The following is a 22,106-nucleotide window of genomic DNA, read 5'->3' as shown; positions in this document are numbered from 1 at the left end:
TTATAACATATTTTCTTCTACATCTACCATCCACTTCAATTCTTAAGTGGTATAATTACCACTTTAGTCCCTAGTCCATTTCCTAATTAAAATTCTATATTAATTGAATTTTTACCACTTTTACAATTTAGTCGTTGTACCTTAATTGATTACTAATTCGACAAAAATTACCTATCTAATACACAATTCACCTATAACATAACTCCTCAATTATTTTTATTAAATATTTACGAGCTCGGTTTCTAAAAACAGGGTCCCAAAATCGCATTTTTTGACACCACTAACTTTTGGGTCGTTATATTTCTCCTTCTCTTAAGAAATTTTGTTCCTAAAATTTACCTGGAAAGAGGTGGGAATACTGGGATCTCATTGCCTCTTCCAGTTCCCAGCTCACCTCTTCCACACTGTGACTATGCCATAAAACTTTCTAAGTGGAACACGCTTATTCCTCAACTTTTTAACTTCCCGAGCCAAAATTTCAAGCGGTTCCTCCTTAAAAGATAAATCAGGTTGAATTTCGATTTCTTCCACCATAATAATATGAGACAGATCTAAACGATATCTCCTTAGCATCAACATATAAAACACGTCATGTATCTTTCGTAATTCCGCCAGTAGTGCTAGTTGATATGCCATAGGTCCAATCCTTTCTATGATTTCATATGTCCTGATGAATCTAAGGCTCAACTTCCCTTTACGACAGAATCGTAGAACTTTCTTCAACTGAGAAACTTTCAGGAATACCTTGTCTCCCACAGAATATTTGATATCTCTCAATTTCATATTAGCATAAGATTTTTGCCTATTGAAAGTTGTTTTCAGTCTATCCTTTATCAGTTTAACTGTATCTTCAGTTTCCTGAATCAATTCCAATCAAACAATCTTTCTTTTACTTAATTCTGACCAACAAATGGGCACTCTACACCGTCGACCATATAATGCATTATATGGAGCCATTTGAATACTCTACTGGAAACTGTTATTATACAAGCTCGAAGCATTTCTTCTAATATCTAGATTACTCATTTCGATTGACAATCAAATTTAAGATGGAAGGCTATGCTAAAGTAGTTTAGTGGGAACCTGATGCTCTACTTTTACCCATTGACAAGTCAGGTATTTGGCGACATATTCAATAATATCTTTTTTCATACCAGACCACCAATATGTTTCTCATAAGTCATAATACATTTTCACACCACCAATGTAACACCATAACCCATATCCGTCACCAAAATAGGGTTACAGAGTATAACTAAAATTTACAGAAAATTAGAGATATTTCATGTAAATTACTATTCATTTTCGAAATTAGTCATATTGTCCCTTGAATGGACCTTCAAGGCCCAATATAAACATTGGAATTGAGTGGGGATAAATCGGGAACTCAGAGAATTTTTCGCAAAATTTCAAAAAAAATTTAGATGCAAGGCACACACGTCCGTGTGGTCAATGGACACGCTCGTGTGACCATAGGACACGCCCATGCTATAGGCCGTGTCTAACCCCGTGTAACTCTCTGACTTGTACCACACGGCCAGCCACACGCCCGTGTGCTAGGCCATGTGATCAATTTAATTTTCTAAAATTAGGTGCAAGATTCACACACCCAAGATATACACCCGTGTTCTGGGCCGTATAACACACACGGCTGAGACACACACCCCTGTCTTTGCCCCTATGCCCAATTCTAAGCAATCTATTTCTCAAATTTAAGATGCAGGGGACACATGGCCAAACCACATGCCCATGTGCCAACTATATGTCACACATGGTCAAGACACACCCCCGTGTGTCTACCCTTGTGGACAAAATAAAGTCATTTCCTAGCTTTATTTCTCACCCAAATTTGCCAAGAACCTACACCAACAATTGCAAACATATAGCAACCAATACAAGCATTATAATCAAGCCAATTCTAACATCTAAATGATATATCTTTTCATGCTTTCATGTTTAAAATTTTTACCTTTATTAGATATATACCATCTACTATTTAACCATTCCCAAACATGTTGATTATATTATAACCTTTACATAAACATGCCAAAATATATCACTCTAGCCATTCCAATGGCTAGATTACATATAACCATTTACATGCCATCAATGGCCAAGTTAGGTTATACATGCCATTATACCAAAATGAGTCTACTATTTATACCAAAGCAAGCTAGAAGATAATGCGATGTTGCTCTGATCGATCTCCAACCTTTATGAGCTTCCAAGCACTATAAAACAGAGAAAATAAAACCTAATAAGCATTTAGTGCTTAGTAAGTTCGTATAACAAGAATTAAACTTACCATTCATATTCATTATAATAAGCATACAATAACATGATTCCCAAGAAATTGACAAGCACTCAAACAAGTATGTTAGTCACACAATTCACATATACACCAATAAGCATAGATGGGCTCATCATGTTACAAACTTTCAAGTATTTCAAGCGCATTCGAGATATAATTCGTTTAATCTCATAATTTCTTATTTTGAGAATTTGTTCGTTGAATCATTGAAATTTTGATTAATACTCAGGTAGCACACACAAGGTGTACAATTTGATAATTCGTCAACTCATGTTCAGAGGTACCCATTAGGGCACATAATCAGGAAGCACACTCTCGAGCCACATATCAGGATACTCAAATAAGCCATGTAACAGGACACTTATCCGGGCTAAACAGGAAACTCATAAAAGTTTTAATCAGAGAGCTTATAGAGTTTTACAGGTAACTCCAAAGAGTTAATATCAGGAAGCACCGGATAAGGTAACAGAGAGTTCAAGCAAACCATGTCAGAAAACCTATAAGAGTTTATATCAGGACTCTCATGTAGAGCTATGTTGTGTCCGCATTATATGCTCGATCACAATCGATCAAGTCATGTAACAGGACGCTCACACATAGCTACGATAGTGTGCAACACATGTAAAATCACTACCGATCAAGATGCTCGCCAGAACTATTTATCAAGATGCTCGAGAGGGCTTTAGCAAGATTACTCGTCCAAGCTAAATCCTGTCTGCAACATATACAGGATCACATTCAAATTGGGAAATTACATATATTCATCGAATTTCATTATTCAAATGGAACTTAACATTTATTCTAGCAATAATTTATTTCATACTTTAAACATTTATAATTCATACAATCACATAACACATTCAATACAAGCATATAAATATACTCAATTCGGCTACACGAACTTACCTTAATAATCGTCCGTACAAGAAATTCTACTAATCTGAAACTTTTTCTTTTCTTCGATCTAGCTTTGAATTTGAGTTGTCCGGATCTATATAACTGAATTTAGTCATCAATTTAATCCATTTCATATTCAATTGAATTCAATTTATACCCTAGGAAAAATTACCATTTTGCCCCCAAACTTTCCATATATTCCAATTTCGTCCCTAGATTCGGAAAATGAAATTCATGCAATTTAATCCTTATTCCAAGCCTAACCGAATTTTCATATAACATTTATAGCACTTATATTTCACAAAATTCAAAATTTTTCCATGGGTTTTACCATTTTTTAATTTAGTCCCTAAATCATGATTTCATAAAAATTCTCTTTGTAAAAGTTGTTTATCTATCAACAATCTTTCATTTTCTACCATATATTTCAAATTTTCAACATATTCATCCATGGAAAAAAATTGTTACTTTGATAACTTTTTAAATTAATCCCCTAAATAGATAAATTAAACTATCCCGATCTCAAAAATATAAAAATTACTAAAAACGGGACAAGAATACTTACCCAATTAAGCTTGATTAGTTTCTTCTCTCTCTCCTAGGGATTCCATGAAATTTGGGGATGAAGATGATAATAAAATAAGATGATATTTCTATTTAATTATTTATCATCTTTAATTATTTTGATTTCCAATTTAGTCCTTAACCTTTTCTGATTTTTTCATTGATGAATCACCAAAAATATCTACTAATTTTCATTTAATGGTCTAGTTGCCATATAAGGACCTCAAATTTTGAATTCTATAGCTATTTAATCCTTTTAGCTACTAGAATGAAACTTTTGTATTCTATGCAATTTGGTCCTTTCGTTAATTAAACACATAATCGGTAAAATTTTCTTATCAGAATTTTCATATGACATTTCTATCATAATGCAGACCATGCAATAATATTAAAATAAATTTTATTTTTGGCTCGAATTTGTAGTCTCGAAACCACTGTTCGAATTTCACTGAAAATGGGCTGTTACAACTAAAATGCATAGCAAATATACTATCTTAAGCTTCATGAAGTATCAGCTCTTTCAAATCACCTACATTTGGAACACAGATTCAATTACGAAATCTTAAGCAATCATTGTCATCAATATAGAAATTCTCAACAATGCCTTACTCAACCATTTTCTTTTTCTCCGACAACTTGGTATCGACAAGCAATGGCTCCCTAATTTGATCAATCAATAGTTGTTTGATTTTTTAATTCGGCCAACAAACCTCTATCACTGTTAATACAAATTTGGGCAAACATTTCTCACAATTCAACCACTGCCTTCTTGCTCAACGCATCAGGTACAACATTAGCCTTTCTCGAATGATAATCAATGACACAGTCGTAGTATTTCAACAACTCAATCCAACAACGTTGTCTCAAATTTAGCTCCTTTCAGGATAGGAGGTATTTAAGAATCTTATGATTGGTATAGATATGACACTTTTCAGCATACAAATAGTGCCTCTAGATCTTTAGAGCAAAAACCACATCAACAAGCTCTAAATCGTGTGTTAGATAGTTGCATTCATGTGTTTTCAGCTGTACCTTTCCATCTTGAATAAAAACACATCCCAAACCATTTAATTAAATGTCACTGTAAACAACAAAGTCTTTCCCCAATTCAGGCAAAGTCAAGATTAGTGCTTCCTTCAACATCACTTTCAACTTTTCGAAACTTTCCTGACATTGATAACTCTAAATAAATGACGAGTTCTTTTGAAGCAACTTCATCCTTGGAGTAGCTATCTTAGAAAACTCATTCATGAATCCTCTATAGTAACCAACTAAATCAAGGAAGCTTCGGATTTTTGTCGCGTTTTTTGGTGCTTTCCACTGAAGGATAACTTCAATTTTTTTTAGGTCCACATGATTTCCTTCTATCGAAATAACATGTCCTAAAACCACCATCTTGGATAACCATAACTCACACTTACTGAGTTTCCCGTATAATTGCTTCTCTCGTAAAACTTGCAACATAATCTTGAGATGATTATCGTGCTCAGCTCCCAATCTCAAATATATCAGGATATCATTGATGAATACTACTATGAACTAATCCAAATAAAGTTGAAATATGAGGTTCATGAGATCCATGAATGTGCAGGAGCATTTGTTAGTTTGAAGGGGATCACCAGAAATTCGTAGTGACCATATCGTGTACAAAATGTTGTTTTTGGTACGTCATTATCTTTTACCTTCAATTGATAATACCCCAATCTCAAATCAATCTTAGAAAAGATGGAATCTTCTTTCACTTGGTCAAATAAATCATTGATGTGAGGTAAGGGGTGTCGATTTTCAATCGTCGGCATATTTAAAACAATCATAACACTAATCTAAAAAGTAAGAAATAAACAAAAATAACAAATACTAAAATACCCTTGACTAATATAACTTTTTTAATTATGAAAGAACAATTCTGTAATTTCCTGACCAAGTTAGTGACCTAATTAAGGGTGACACAAACTCAATTAAAAAGGCTTAATAGATAGTATAAATATATACAACGGATGTACGTAACAAAGTATGCATTAAGGGTGAGAAAATTTTGGTTCGACTCGAAAACTCGAAAAAAAAGTTTGAATTTCAAATTGTTCGAATTGAATTAATTGAGTTAACTGAATCAACTTGATTTTTTTTATTTTAAGTTCGAATATAGTGAATTTTCGAATTCGAATAATTCGAATAAACCAAATACCAAACCCTTTTACTTCCTTTCCCCCCAACCCCCCCAAACCCTTTCCCCCTAAAAAAATTACTTCTCCCAAACCCCCAAAAGTTTTTCTTTTTATTTTCCTCCCAAAATTTTTACTTCCCCCAGAACCTTTAAATTTTTTTCCTTTTGCTTTTCCCCAAAACTTTTACTTCCTTCCAAACCTAAAAACATTTTTTCAAATTTATGTCGATCATTTATGTTATTGAATTAAATTTCATATTTTGTACTATTTATATTATTAAATTGTTTAATCATGTTGAATCTTTATCAATTTCTATTCAAATTGAATAATTGATGAGACCATAAAAAATCGTCTTAAAATTTTTTATTGGTATCAATTTCATATTTTATCTTTAAAATAAATTTTATTAAAAATCACATCTTTTACATTTAATATATTTTTAATTTCAAAATACATGGTGATAGGAATCAAAAGATAATTGAAGAAACTAAGCAAGTAAAAAAGCTAACACGTATATTAAAGGTTAAAAAATAAATTATAAGGAGATGAAAGTTAATAACAAACTTGATTACAGTGGGTGGCAATGGCTATAAGGACCCAAATTCATTTTTTTAATTTAACTCGAATAGATATATTCAATTCAAATTCCATCTCATTCAAGAAAATTTTAAATCGAGTTAGGATAATAAAATAGGATTAGTCAACTCGAATTTTTTTCATTCGATTCAATTCAATTCGATTCGATTTAATTCAATTGATCGCTCACCTCTAGTGTGCATAATAAAATTAAATTATATAAAAATATCAAATTAAAGCTTTAGTTAAGTATTAAATTAATTTTTTAATCAAAAGCGATAATTTTTGTAACAACCCGTTTTAGTGGTGTATGAAACAATGGTCCCGTGATCACAATTTCGAAGAGGTAGTAAATATTTTTAATGTTTATAGGGTTATTTTAAGGTCGTATTAAATTTTCGATAAGAAATTTGAGTGTTTAAATAGTTGATTAAGTAAAAATGACTAAATTGTAAAAGATGTAAAACTTGATTTCTATTAGTTAAAGTGGTTAGATGACTATGAAAAGGAAAGCTAATGGACTTAGGTGGTAATTATACCATATTACATGTTAGTGGATGTTTATGGATAGGTTTTAGTGAAATTTCAATAGATTTTAAAGGTTAATTTGGTAAATTAATAATAAAATCAAATATTAAACAAAACAAAAGGTAAAAATTTTATCATCTTCCTCATTTTTCCATTTCAAAACCGAAACATCATTGAAAAATAAGAGGAAACCAACCTATATTTCCATGCATGGTATGTTTTTTAGCCCTGTTTTTGATGATTTTTATTTTTTTGAACTCGTTTTAGCTTAATTTACCTAACTCGGGGGTCAATTTCTAAAGTTATTAAAAGTCTAGGGACTTGCCATGATTGAGTTTGAATGTATTTTAAATTTAATTGATAGATTATTGTGTTTGATTGTTAAATATACATGATTTATTAAGTGAATTTTAGTGATTTTAAGGCTTAGGGATTAATGTGCTAAAAGAGCAAAATCTTTTGGTATTAATGTGAAATGGTGGAAATTATGGGTTGTTAAGAAACACTAGGAAATTCAGCTAACAGGGTGTTTCTTTAAAATGGTAAAATTGCAAGTTATAATCTTATGGACTAAATTGTATAAAGGTTAAAATATTAAGGGTAATTTTGTAATTTCTGATTAATTTGGATTATAGGTTTGATTTGAATATTTGAAGTTATTTGAAATACTTAATTGAATGAAAATATTATTTAGATCAAGATACACAACAATCAAACTTAAATCGGGGAAAAACTAAAGCTTTGGACTAGCATTCGACTCTGTTTTTGCAACCATAGTTATCGATGTAAGCTCGTATTATACATATTGTTATATTAAATTCCTTACTATTGGTTCTACCTTATTAGTTAAGGTGTTTGTGATTACATTTTGTTGATTGATGGAAATTGAGTTGTATTGGATACATTGTATCTAGTTTTGGACCTAACAGGCTTCATGTCGATGTATGTAATCAGGCCTTGAGCCTAGCAGGCTTCATGTTGGTGTAGTGAATCAGGTAACTTTAACGCATTCTGGAAATATTAATTATAAGAATTTATCATGTGATGGAAAAGATTAATTATGGAAATTCATTTATTAGTATATGCTATGTCACATAGATATTATGTTTACATGTTGGTTATTAACCATGTGGATTATTATGGATAGGAAAGTATAATGTTTTTGATGTTGAAATGAACTTGGTTGAATGGTTTATCAATTGATGTTCGGTAAGTTGAAGTTAATCTTATGCGAGCTTTCTAAGCAAATAATGCTTACGTAGTTGTGTTTCTTCTATTTTGTAGTCTATCGGAAGCTCGACTTGCTGGAACCTTGTCGGAGTCTTATCACACTATTCAGAAGTCACTTTTGTAGTTTTTGAATATTTTGGCTTTGGTTATAAATGGCATGTATAAGGCTTAATGTATAGGATTATATGTGATAGATGTTGTAAGTATGTTATATGGCTCACTTGATTTGATTATGTCTTTTGAGTTTAAGATGATGAATTTGTAATGCTTATTAAGAATGTGCTTTAGTCACTTTTGGATGGTATGTAAATGCATAACTTATGATATGTCTTTAAGTATATGAAATATTGAATGGTTGGTAGTTGTGGAAATGAGAATTTAGGTTATAATATGATGTTAAATTGTCTTGAATTGAGGTGCCTTTGAATGACATATTGGTTAGAATTCATAGGTTGGTTGATTTAGCATGTTTAGAGTACGTTTAGTAAGTGTTTTGGCCATGTGAATGTGTATGTGTATGTTGTTTCTTGTTAGGCAAGACTAGGCATGGAAATGACTTGTTTTAGGGGTTAATTTTGGTGCACACGGCTTGGGACACGGGCTGTCACACGGCCGTATGCCACAAGCGGTCTTCTCACACGGTTGTGTCCTTTATATTTTAGGTGTAGGTTTCACACGGTTTGCGACACAGCCATGTCTCCCAAAACATTTTCGAGCATGGTCTGGAACATAGCCTGCGATACGGCCGTGTGACCCAACATTGAATACCCACACGGTCGGGCACATGGCCTATGACACGACTGTGTGGCCCTTTTTCGAATACTCACACTGGCGAACACAAGAGTTGGGACACGACTGTATGGCCCTACTTTGAATGTTCACACGGTTTGGACTATGTCATATGGCCTGGCCGCACAACCGTGTTACCCCTATTTTCCAAATTTTGCATTTTATTTCAAATTTTTCTGTTTTGTTTCAAAATAATCCTTGAATGTTGCCAAACTATTTTTAGGGTCCCAAAAGCCCAATTTAAGGCCCAAATGTGTATATTTTCTATGATTGTATTAATGTATTAAAATGTTACTTAATTTGAAATACTTATTTTGTTTTGAAGTTTAAAGTTCTGTTTTGTTTAGTAATGCTTTGTAACCCTAGTCCAATTACTAAGACAGGTTCGGGGTGTTACACTTTTTTTTTGAAATAAATCAAAAGTGATACCTAAGTTATTCATTTTGTCTCATCTTACCCTGTTACATAATACTGACTAATAAAAGTGCGACGACACATTCTTATTGGAATTCATACACCTTTTTCTGGATAAAATTTATAATTTAAGTACTACTAAATTTAATCTTATCTCGATACGCAATACCAACTAATAAAAGTGTGAAATGTGACACATTTTTATTGGAATTCATACACTTTTTTCTTTTTGGATAAAATGAGAAAATTTATAGTTTAAGTACCCTTGAATTCATACACATTTTTATTTTTGGATAAAATAGAAAAATTTGTAGTTTAAAGGCCACTTTTAATAATAAATTTAGGTATCTAAGTGTGAAATGCAACATAATTTAGGAGGCAATTTTGTAATTAGAACTAATATATATTAGATGTCCAGCTTACCCATTGATTGGCTTGAGACTTTCGGGTCGGGTTTTACTGAAGTGACTCAAATGAAATAATTTGAGGCTGACATGAGAAAGGTTCTTGAACAAATTTGATTTCTCTTTGGGGGTACAGATTAAAGTGCCTTTTGAGTCGTATACTCTTTGTATTATTAATTAATTGAAGCGCGAAGTAGCAGATGGCGGAGAAGCAGCTTATCGTGGCCGTTGAAGGCACCGCCGCCATGGGTCCCTACTGGCAAATCATCCTTTCTGATTACCTCGAAAAGATCATCAGGTCTCCTTCGGTCCTTCTTTCTCTTTCTTCTCCTCCAATTGCTTTTATTGTTTAATTCCCTTAATACTCGTTAGTAAAGTTACAGTCTTTGTTAAAGTTGATATTAATATTATTTTCGAAGATTTCCATTCTTGAGATGTCTGTGAAATTTTCTAGTCAAAATTTCAGATAACTTTTTGCTTACGGAATTATGCTCTCTGGATTTCGCTTTATATGCCCACTGAATGGTCCTTGATATTACCTGAATTTGACGATTGATTCTGGAATATATGATAAGTGTGAAATAGAAAAATGATGAACAGGGGACCGTTAGGAGAAAATAAAGAGGCATTAGGGAGAAAAGATTGTTGTAAGAATCTTCTCTGAATAGTGAGAGTACGTGCCATGTGTATTGTCTGGTAATTCCTCAATACAATTTGGTATTTGTAAACAACCATGACACTAATCTGAAAAGCAGGAAATAAGCATAACAAAAACAGAAAATAGTAAACCACTCATCTAACTTAGGCTAACAATTGGACCTGTATCAAGTATTAACTGCCTTCTCCTTCAGTGCATCCTTGTCCTCAAGGAGGAAATCTGGAATTTGAGTCTGCAATGTTGATAGAGTCTCCCAAGTAGCATCTTCTGGGAAAGAGTTCCTCCAAGTAACTTACGGTTCTGTAACAGCTTGGTTGCCTCGCTTGACCATTTGTCTATTGATAATACTAATTGGTTCCTTTCCTACAAATTGCTTGAGCTAAGACACATAGAAAACAGGATGCACTGTCACCCCTACTGGTGATTGCAGTTTATATGCTACTGGACCCACTTTCCCTATGTTTTGATAAGGCCCAAAATAACAAGCTGATAACTTCAGACATGCCCTGTTAGCTATGGCTGTAGCTTCACCAATACCCAGTCTCCAATCTGAAACTGCCTATACTCCCTTTTTTATCTGCTTGTTGTTTCATTCTATTTTGTGCTCATTCAAGATAGAACTAGAACATCTTAATAGTAGCTTCTCCAGCCTTCAGACTTTTATCTACTGCAGCTACGTTAGAATCACCTGCTAAGTAAGGAAAGTGAGTTGGCAGAGGCTGCCCATACACAATCTCATAAGGTGTTACATGAGTAGCAATATGATAGGTGGTATTGAACCACCATTCGGCCTGGGGTAACCACATCACCCAGTCCCTTTGGTCTCTCCCCCGGCATAAATGATGTGGGCATCTTGACAAGGCATTGACAGTTGCATTTGTAGTGCCTTTTCTATGAACCAAATCATAGTCATAACCTATCATGTGTACCACCCATAATTGTTGAGCTGGAGTATTGGGTTTTTGATCTAGCAAGAATCATAAACTTTGGTGATTATGTTTTATCAAAAAATGCCTTCCCAACATTAATGAATTCCATTTTATCACTGTTGCCAGTATCGCTAGCATTTCTTTCTCATATTTTGGAAGAGCTTGATGCTTTGGTTCCAAAGCCTTATTGAAGTAGGCAATAAATCTACCTCCTTGGCTAAGCACTGCTCCAATTCCTGTGTTACACGAATCAGCTTTAGCTGTGAAGGTGGCATTGAAATCAAGCAGTGTTAAGAGTGGTGCCATGGTTATTGCCTATTTCAATTCTTCGAAAGCTGCTTGTGCCTTTACATTCCAATCAAAACAACCCTTCTTCAATAATTCTGTAAGGGGTTTTCCTTTTATTCCATAGCTCCTCATAATCGCCTTTAATACCCTTTAATCCAATAAATCCACAAAGTCCTTTAACGGTTTGCAGTGCAAGCCATTCTAAAACACAAGCAGCCTTCTTACAAACCATTGAAACAACACTTTTGCTGATAACATGCCCCGATTATTCTACTTGGGTAGCTCCAAACTCACATTTTTGACGTTTGACATAAAGTTGATGTTGGGCCAACACTTCAAAAACCTTATAGAGATGCATCGAATGACACTACAAGAGACTAAATAAACTAATATATTGCCAAAGAACACTAAGACAAGTTTCCTTAATAATGGTTGAAAAATGTTGTCCACAAGGGATTGGGAAATGGATGGAATGTTTGTGAGACCGAATGGCATCATTAAGAACTTGTAGTGATCTTGGTGAGTTTGAAAAGCGGTCTTATAAATATTTTCTTCTCTCATGCGTATTTAGTGATAGCCGGATCTCAAATCAAGTTTTGAAAACCAGCAAGCATCTACTAATTCATCCGAAAGCTCCTCAACCAATGGAATTGGAAATTGATACTTAACAGTAAGTTTGTTTGGCTACCGATAGTCAATATATAGCCTCCAAGGGACCAAGACCTGTCGTTTTTCTTGACCAACACTCTAGACATGCGAAAGGATTGTTGTTGTCTCGTATAATCTCAACATCTTTCATTTCGACCATTTTTTCAATTTCAGTCTTTTGTATAGTTGTATCAATAACGTCTAAATCTTAACCACTTGAGATTCTTCAAAAAGTGGTATTTAATGATCACAACTCCTCCTTTTGAGGCAGTCCCTTGGGTACCTCAAATACCACAGCAAAGAGTTGGTAAGAGAGTTTCAGGGTCATGGGGCAACAGCTTGTCACATGGTTTATCACCAATGGATACTGGCATATAATAGCTTCTGTAAGTCTAGTAGCTATGATATGCAAGAGCCTTTATCACAAGTTTGTGATAACTAAGTACAATGTTTTTTCAAACGTGATATGAACTTCACCAGTTTCTATTCTCTTGAGTAAAAATGTCTTTGAACCAATGGTGGGCTCCATAGTCAAGGCATGAAAGTCTCATAATATAGATCCCAACTAAGGAACCTTTGTATCCCTAACACCAACTCACAACCTCTTAACAGCAGCACAAGGAAATCAGTATTTTGACATAAACCTTGACAATTCCACTCTAATTCTTTTCAGCCCTCTAGAGCCATCAAAACATCACCATTAGCTGCAGAGACACCGAGACCTTTAAGCATATATGGTGAAGTTTCCTCACTGTTGGTTGGTCAACAAAATTATGCGTGCTCCTTGTATCAAACAAAACCACCAACGGTTGATTCTTAGTCCTCCAATCAACTTCATTGATTAATAGTCTTTATTATCGAATAGTGCATGAAAGAAATAATGGGTTTATCATGGTTGTTTGTCCTTTCACCTTAATTCCAGTTTCCTCTGTTGATTCTAAACAGTCAGAAAATTCCTCCAATTCATTCTTTGGTTCATCCAAATCTTCTACCAGTATCTGATACAGCTGTGACCTAACACATTTATGGCCAAAATTGTATTTACTACCACACCATGTACAAAGACCTCTTTTTCTTCGTTCTTCCCTTTCTTCCCTGATCAGTCTAGATGTCTTAGAGGTGGGTTCATTTTTTGGATAAGTGAACTTTCGAGATCTTGTTGATTGAGGTTTAGTTTGTGTAGGATAAGGTAGGAATGAGGTTTTTGATGCAGGTAATAAGGCTGATAATGATATATTTGGTTTAGGTTCATTGTGTGGGTATTAATGCATAGGAGATGTAGTTAAGGGATTTTCATAAGGAATAAAAGGCTTATGGGGTAGATTATAAAGCAGGGCCTCCATTTGCCTTGCAAGATTAATGCACGGATCAATATTTTTGGGAAAAATGTCTCACTGATTTAGATATCTCACTAAAGCAGTTTGTTTTAGACTTACCAACTCTGCCATGGGGTCGATAAACTCATTGTCATTGAAATGTGATCGCATCTCCAGCACGTATTGTTTCTAGTTAACATCCTTCAAGCTACCCTTAGACCTAATGACTGTTAGTGCCATTACAGTGCTTTCTTGTCAAGATGAATCATAATGGTTTGGGGGTCTTGTCCTTTTCCAAAGCTTCTAGTGCTTCAAAAAACTGTTCAACCTTGAGGTGCCATCCCAAAAAATCTGTTCCATCAAAGCATGGGCACTCTAGCTTACTTTTTCCTTACATTATTCTTCATTTCCTTTGATAGAGTATCTGAACCTTGTAGTTCATGAATGACCTGAGCATGAGTGAGAGAAGAAGAGATACTTCTGTAGCACGCATGGGAGTTTTTCCTTTATCAGCAGTATCACTCGATTCTACTGGACCTTGATGAGTTGTAGGCCTGTGTAAATCTTCTAGTGAGTGACGAAACATCTGGGAAATCATCCTTCCCAGTCCAACCCTCAGATTTTCCATACCCTTTTTAAGCTCCATTTGTATCTCATCTTTGAACTGAGCTATGGAGTCGTTTGTCAAAGCCTCCAAATGTTCAAACTCTTTTTGAAGATGCCCAATGCCCTTTCATAGCTGTGTAGAATCCCATCCCCCATTTTCCAGAATGTCGCTTTGATATCACAGTGATATCACCTGAATTGACGAGGATGATTCTGGAATATATAATAAGTGTGAAATAGAAGAATGATGAACGGGACTGTTAGGAGAGAAAAGAAAGAGAAACCATCTCCTCCGAATAGAGAGTACGTGTCATGTATATTTTCTGGCAATTCCTCAGTACAATTTGGTATTTATAAACAATCATGACACTAATCTAAAAAGTAGGAAATAAACAAAACAACAAATAACAGAAAATATTAAACAACTCCTGACTTGGGCTAACAATTGGGCCTGGACCTGTATCCGTCCCATTTTAAATATTTGTTTGTGTTAATGGCAACATTTCATTGATTTGTTAACATAAGAACACAAATTATGCCAGGAATTTAGTGCCAAAGCAACTGCTAGGGGCAAATCTTTGATATATGTGATCCTCATTTACCTTAAGAATTTACTTAAGAGAGAGTCTAAAGTGGAGTTCATTATTTGGTTGCAAATTTACTGGAATGTCTTCATTTTATTAATTTACAATATAAAATTTGATCATTGTGTTTTGCTAGTGCTTTTCTTCGTCCTAGGCTACATCTTGCATGCCATCCTACTCAGTGTCTCATTGCCTGCTTTGGATTTACGGCATAACCTTAATAATTTGATTGTTTTATAGTTAAATATATATTTTTTCTGACATATTTTACCAACTCCTCAGGTGTTTCTGTAGTAACGAATTCGCAGGGCAGGTAAAAAGGATTTTCTCTTTCCTCTTTTCCCATTCTGATAAGCTACTTTTTATGCAGCGTCAGCTGCCACTATGCTTATATTAGCACTTGGCACATGATATCGGATAATAAATAATATTTATTGTAGATAATTTAGCAAAAGACTATCAATTTTTTTTTTTTTTAAATATCGCATTACCAAATGACTGATTGTAAGACAATATTTATAGGCAATCTAGTGTAGACTTCCAAAATTACACAAGGAAATTAGCATCACCATTTAAATTTTGAAATTGCTGTCTGGTCAGTTTAAGATATCCAGTTTTCTCAATGTTCTGGTTTATATTAATTTAGGAATCTTGTTTAAATACAGAAGAATACTACATCAAATGTTGAGCTTTCATTGGTTGCTTTCAACACACATGGATCGTACTGTGGTATGTTGTTTGCACTATTTCTTCCTTGAAACTTAAAGTGGGTTACTAGTATTGGAACTACATTTTTTTTGGGTGGAAAATATGGTTCTCTATGCAGCTTGCCTAGTACAACGTAGTGGGTGGACAAAAGATGTTGATATTTTCTTACAATGGCTGTCGGCCATACCTTTTTCTGGTGGTGGTTTCAATGATGCTGCAATTGCTGAAGGGCTTTCTGAAGCATTGATGGTATGGCGTGTCAATCGTTTATGTGATTTAAGTTACTTTGTGCTTTGGTTTATGTTTCATTTGATTCCTATTTTGGGTATTTGCACCAGATAGCATTGACCTATTTAAGTTTGATAATTATCTAACTGTTCCAATTGAATCCTCAACTTTATTAAAATGCTCTCAATGCACCCCTTCCTACTATTTAGTCAATTAAATTTGACAGATCTTGTACCTGTAGGCCTGATCTGATATTTTAGTACATTTCACCTATCATTTTACTATTTAGTCATTTGATGTAGCTCAGATGTTTCCTATTGCTGCAAATGGAAATCAAACCCATCAAATTGCTGATGGGCAAAGACATTGCATTCTTGTTGCTGCCAGTAATCCTTATCCCTTGCCTACACCAGTCTATCGGCCACAGACTCAAAACTTGGAGCAAAGTGAAAATATGGAATCACAGACAGAGAGTCGTTTGTCTGATGCTGAGACAGTAGCTAAATCATTTCCTCAGGTAGTTCAACAGTACTTTGCTTCTCTTGTCTCCTACTTATGGCCTTCGTTTTTAGGAGGTTAACTGACCCTTAGTTTTTACTGCAGTGTTCTGTTTCTTTATCTGTGATATGTCCGAAGCAGCTTTCAAAGCTAAAAGCAATCTACAGTGCTGTAAGGATGATAACATTTCTTAGTCTGTTTCGTTGTTAAGCTTGGGGACTTTCTCTCTAACATAGATATGTTGGCCATGTCTTCCAAAATCTACTAGTCTCTTCTTGAACTTTTAAGAAAATATTTTAAAGGATGTATGCTCTGTAACTTGCTGGTGGACTATGATGATAGTTCCATTGAACTTTTTGGAATTTTCCATTTACTTATGAAGCACTCTGTTAGATAGGGATGGGCTTTCATATTCATATAAATATGCATCTGGATAAACTATTTTCTGCTGGATTTTTGCTAGACTTCATCCTAGATTGTTTTCTTTACTTAATCACTAACATTCTCTGCTAACTGGAGCTAGGTACCCTAACTGCATTTCTCAAATACAGGGAAAGAGAAACCCCCGAGCATCAGATCCACCTGTTGACAATGTTAGAAACCCTCAGTTTCTTGTTCTGATTTCAGAAAATTTTATGGAGGGCTGTGCTGCTTTAAGTCGCTCTGGAGTTCCAAGTTTAGCACCCAATCAGAGTCCTGTGAAAATGGACATGGCTTCTGTCACTTCGGTTGCAGGGACATCTCCGACTTCTGTTCCATCAGGTGGTTTATGTAGAATCATTTGATAACTTCTGATTGAATGCTGTTTTTAACTGGTATCTGACCATTACATGTGGCTGATTAATTTGTGTGCTTGGTCATATTCATAGCTCAGCTCTCTTAAGCACGTTAGCGAATAGGAACGCTGGGAACTAACATATATTATGCTGGATGCAGAGCCTCTCCTTTTGTAGCCTTGAGTTTTATAATCCTATTTCTGTCCGGTCTGATTTCATTCAGCTAGATCCTCAAGATTGTCTTTTCAGTTTGCACCATTAAAGGAGGATTCTTTTAGGATTACCAAGTAATAGAAGCTCATGGCCTCTTATTGATTGGCATGTTTCCTCTTCAGCATCCAAGAAGTAACAAAAAAAAAAAAAAAAAAAGGAAAAGGAAAAAAAACCCAAAAAGCCTAAACATATTCCCTTTCTTGCAGAACTTAATAACGAAAATATAAAACCTGTACAGTATCTATAACCTTGTTGTGTTCCTCAGTTCTTTTAATAATGCTAAGTCATAGACAGTGCAGCAGATATAGATGTATGCAAATTAGGAATAGAGAATTTACAGCTGTGAAAAGTTAGGTTTGTTATTTGTTGCTGTGATAGATTCTTGCTTAAGATTTGTCTTTGTGTTGGTTTCTAGTGAATGGATCTATTATGAGCCGGCAACCTGTTTCTGTTGGAAATGTTCCCACTGCCACTGTAAAAGTTGTAAGGCTCATGTACTTTTAGTCAATCAAAGGTTTCTTCTGTTGTTACTTGGATGCATAAGCATATCGTATTCTTCAGGAGCCCGCAACGATAACATCTATGGCAAATGGACCTGCTTTTCCTCATATTCCATCTGTTCCACGTGCCCCATTTCAAGCAGTCCCAACGTTGCAAACTTCTTCACCATTGACAACTACTGAAGAGGTGATGAGAAGTAGTGACAATGTGCAAGAAATAAAACCTTCTGTAGGTGGTATGACACAGCCTTTACGACCTGTGCCTCCAGCGGCTGCAAATGTCAACATACTGAACAATCTTTCACAAGCAAGGGTGATGAACTCTGCTGCTCTCAGTGGAGGAACTTCTATAGGACTTCAATCAATGGGTCAAACTCCAGTGGCCATGCATATGTCCAATATGATATCTAGCGGAATGACATCTTCTGTGCCTCTGGCTCAAACTGTATTTTCATCTGGGCAATCGGCTATGACTTCATTACCTGGTTCAGGAGCTGTTACAGGGACTACACAGGTCCCACCAAACTCAAATCTTAATTCATTTGCTTCTGCAACTTCTAATGTGGCTGGAAATTCAAACATTGGAATTTCACAACCAATGTGTAATGTTCAAGGAGCGGTGAGTATGGGCCAATCAGTTCCTGGCAGCATGAGCCACGGAAATCATTCAGGTGCACAATTGGTGCAAACTGGAGTTGCCATGAGCCAGAGCATGAGTGGTCTTGGTCCATCAACTGTTTCTTCTGGAACTGGTACATTGATTCCTACTCCAGGACTGTCTCAACAGGTACAATCTGGAATGCAGACAATTGGAGTGAACAACAATTCAGCTGCTAGTATGCCTCTATCACAACAGACATCAAGTGCTTTGCAATCAGCCCAATCCAAATATGTTAAAGTCTGGGAGGTAATCTGCGTGATAAATATATATTTTTAAAGGATGATATATAATTAGATATGCTGTTTTGGTGGAAAATCTTCTTGCAATGAGTAGATGTTGAAACCTTCCATGTGAATTCCTTCTATACTCTACTTGTAGTTTATTTATTTATTTATTTTTACACATATTCTGCTAGAAGTACTTGGTATTTTGGTTCTTACTTTCTTGTGTGATTTTCGATCTTCCAATAAACCATATATTTAATCAGAGCTATTAAGGAGTGTACAATTTCTTAGAATGGTCTTGGTGATTTGCTTTATTTTATTATTATTATTTTCTATAATGGTCTTCATCCCTCCTGAAATCAAGTGGACTTTATCATTAATAACAAGCATCATCCTCTGTCTCTATTTTTCTTGTAAGGCATGTGATGAATTTTGGATGTCTAAAAGTTGAAACATCCATATTCCTAATTAATAACAAGCTGAAATGTTGTTGAGATGCTTCTGCGAATACATTCAATGCTTTCCCATTTGCTTGAGAGGTTCCATAAACTTTGTTGTCTCCTTGGCTAAGACAATACCTTGACCTAAATTACTTGTAATATTTAACCATTAGTGGGTTTGTTAGTTCCACCAAAGAAGCATTTGAGGGGGTGGCCAAGAAATAAAAAAAAAAAAAAATGGAATGGTTTTGACTTTGATTTTCTCCCTTGTCTATGTTGTATTTTATTCTTCTCTCCATTGTTCCTTGTAAATACCTTTAAGTGACATTGATGGTTTTTTGTTTAATATTAGATCTCTTCGACTGTTTTGCCTTTTCATTGTTGTATGTTTTCTCATGGGATTGTTCATGTCTCTTGAACGGTCAATGCATACAGGGAAATTTATCTGGTCAGAGGCAAGGGCAGCCGGTATTCATCACCAGATTGGAAGTATGTTCTCGGACATCTGATGATAATTTTGCCTCAAATACATCGCATTTTCCTTTTTCTTCACCTTAATTTTTTTTTTTTTTTTGTAATTTTTTATGAATGGCTTGCATGCTCTGCTTCAAACACACATCTGACATGGAGCTATTTCATTCGCAATCTCTAATTTGATGCGCGATGCTTTTGTTTTAAAATTTTGTTTCAGGGTTATCGGAGTGCCTCTGCTTCTGAGACGTAAGTCTCTGGTTAATTTGTTTAGCTTGTGAACGTTTTTTCTGTTCTCCAAGGAAATAATAATTGGTAGAAATGTTTTCATTCTGTTTTTTTTAGTGGTGGCCTTACTTTTTGCTGCATGGTCTTTGTCCTTATGCGACCATACTTGTATTTTTATGTATACATTTAATGCCAATCTTGCTATAGAACCTGAGGGCTTTTGTTTTGTTTTATCAGACTTGCATCAGACTGGCCGCAAACCATGCAAATTGTTCGTCTTATATCCCAGGATCACATGAATAACAAGTAAGTTCTAGCTGGTAAAAACATTTTCCACCACCGTTTTTCTCATTTATTTTGTTTTATTTAACTTCAGGCAATATGTTGGGAAGGCAGATTTTTTAGTTTTCAGGGCAATGAATCAACATGGATTTCTTGGACAGCTACAAGAGAAGAAGCTTGTAAGTGGTTTTGGGATAATTCTTTCTTTTAAGCAATGAAGAATTTAAATTTGAATGTCTTCCAGGACTCTTATAGACCCTTCGATAAGTAAAATTACTGCTCAGATTCTTCTTTAGACTTATTAAATTGTAAATGCATCCCTTTTGAGTTTTTCTAGGATCCATGTTGAGTTTTAAATTTCTCAAAATTTTATCCTATCAACCTTTGCAATTGTGGAATTATGAAATTGTTACTGCTGGATTATTCTGACATAATTTCTTGCTTTTAATTCCCCCAGTGTGCTGTAATCCAATTGCCTTCGCAGACGTTGATGCTTTCAGTTTCTGATAAAGCTTACCGCTTGATAGGGATGCTTTTCCCTGGGGTGAGAATTTTCTGACTTTTGAGTCCAAATTTTGGTTGGTTGTGTGTGTGTTATTAGTGTAGTCATATCCGGGCGCAAGTTCTAAGCTTCCAAAGTTCCACCAACCAGAAAATTTTGGAGTTGATAAAAACCTGCCATGAATACAACCTGCACTGTTGCAACACTCTACCAGGCCACCACCCATCTAGAAAAACCGAAAAAGATGATTAATTTGATTTTTTCTTTTAAGGAAAAGCTATAAGTAGATGAGTAACATGTAGCTTTCGTCTCCTGTTGCTTATTGTTTTTGCTATTAGCATTTTACCTTAGCGTCTAGGAAAGTCGCTAAAATGCTAAAATGAAATTTGATCATATAAGAGTAAACAAATGTAATACCAAATTACCAATACTAGCGTCATCATCAGTTTTCCCCAAAAAGAGGTTTCAGTTTTACTTTTTACTTTTCCTAAAATAATACTTGCTTTTTTCTCCAAAAATCACAGGCAAATAAGAAAAGCAGGCATCAAATGAAATATACAGCTTCAATTTAGCTTTTCATTTTATTTAAACTAAGCACTTTGTGGAATTCAGGATATGGTTGTCTTTAAACCACAAATATCAAGCCAGCATCAACAGCAGCAGCAACAGATGCAGCCACTGCTACAACAGCAACAGATGCCACAGCAGCAGCAGCAGCAGCAGCAGCAGCTCCCACAGCTGCAACAACAGCAGCAGCAACAGCCTCAGCAGCAACAGCCGCTCCCACATTTGCAACAGCAACAACTCCCTCAGCTGCAACAACAGCAGCAGCAGCAGCAGCAGCAACTCTCCCAGATGCAACAACAGCAGATGCCCCAGTTGCAGCAGCAGCCACAGCTTGCTCAGATGCCTCAACAGCAACAACAAATGATCGGATCAGGAATAAATTCAGCTTATGTCCAAGGTCCAGGCCGATCACAATTAGTTTCTCAAGGGCAAGTTTCATCGCAGGCCCCATCTAACATGCCTGGAGGAGGCTTTATGAGTTGATCAGTGACACTCAGAATTTGCTGGCTTGGTTAGAACTTCATAGTTGTGTAGGGCTTGTGTAGGATACCAGTCCACAGGTCTCCTTTAGTGGCCAAACGTGAGCAGAAGTTATCTAGTAACATCTAGGAGGAATCATTATGTACTGGTATATTACATGTACCATGATATCTCATGTTCTATTTTTTTCTCATTGGGTAAAATAAAGGTCTTATTAAAACAGAACCAGCTTATAACAGTGAAGAACATTTCACATAATTCACTCCTAAGGAGTCTCCTAACAGTATAGATGAGATACCTGCTGGTGGTTGCTCGTACATATGAAAGCCTGGAGCATCATTCATACCCAATCTTGCTGTGAAATCCGGCTGCAGGGTTAGCTTTTCTAAAAGTGTATTCCAGATGAACTTCCCATTGTCTG

General features: G+C 35.2%; 2 protein-coding genes across 3 annotated transcripts; one reads left to right on the top strand and one right to left on the bottom strand.

Annotated features, from left to right (window-relative positions):
* Nucleotides 1-390: 390 nt before the first annotated feature.
* On the bottom strand, nucleotides 391-1,184 carry LOC108465657 (uncharacterized). Its single transcript, XM_017766029.1, has 2 exons — nucleotides 1,155-1,184; nucleotides 391-858 (listed from the first exon to the last, which is right to left on the bottom strand). The coding sequence occupies exons 1-2, from the start codon at nucleotides 1,182-1,184 to the stop codon at nucleotides 391-393; spliced, it is 498 nt and encodes a 165-aa protein (XP_017621518.1).
* Nucleotides 1,185-9,884: 8,700 nt separating this feature from the next.
* LOC108465663 (mediator of RNA polymerase II transcription subunit 25) lies at nucleotides 9,885-21,910 on the top strand. Of its 2 annotated transcripts, none has more exons than XM_017766036.2 (15): nucleotides 9,885-10,176; nucleotides 15,190-15,220; nucleotides 15,573-15,636; nucleotides 15,734-15,864; nucleotides 16,151-16,360; nucleotides 16,447-16,512; nucleotides 16,893-17,103; nucleotides 17,746-17,813; nucleotides 17,892-18,737; nucleotides 19,591-19,644; nucleotides 19,847-19,875; nucleotides 20,092-20,160; nucleotides 20,231-20,315; nucleotides 20,594-20,680; nucleotides 21,251-21,910. In XM_017766036.2, the coding sequence occupies exons 1-15, from the start codon at nucleotides 10,079-10,081 to the stop codon at nucleotides 21,686-21,688; spliced, it is 2,487 nt and encodes an 828-aa protein (XP_017621525.1). In that variant the 5' UTR covers nucleotides 9,885-10,078; the 3' UTR covers nucleotides 21,689-21,910. The 2 variants fall into 2 exon arrangements, with proteins under 2 accessions (XP_017621525.1, XP_017621524.1); XM_017766035.2 differs by having other exon boundaries at nucleotides 16,133-16,360.
* Nucleotides 21,911-22,106: the final 196 nt, after the last annotated feature.

Source organism: Gossypium arboreum, chromosome 3 (genome assembly GCF_025698485.1).
Source record: "Gossypium arboreum isolate Shixiya-1 chromosome 3, ASM2569848v2, whole genome shotgun sequence".
NCBI lineage: Eukaryota > Viridiplantae > Streptophyta > Magnoliopsida > Malvales > Malvaceae > Gossypium > Gossypium arboreum.
The sequence above is the reverse complement of the archived record's forward strand: the minus strand, read 5'-3'. Positions and strand labels throughout refer to the sequence as shown.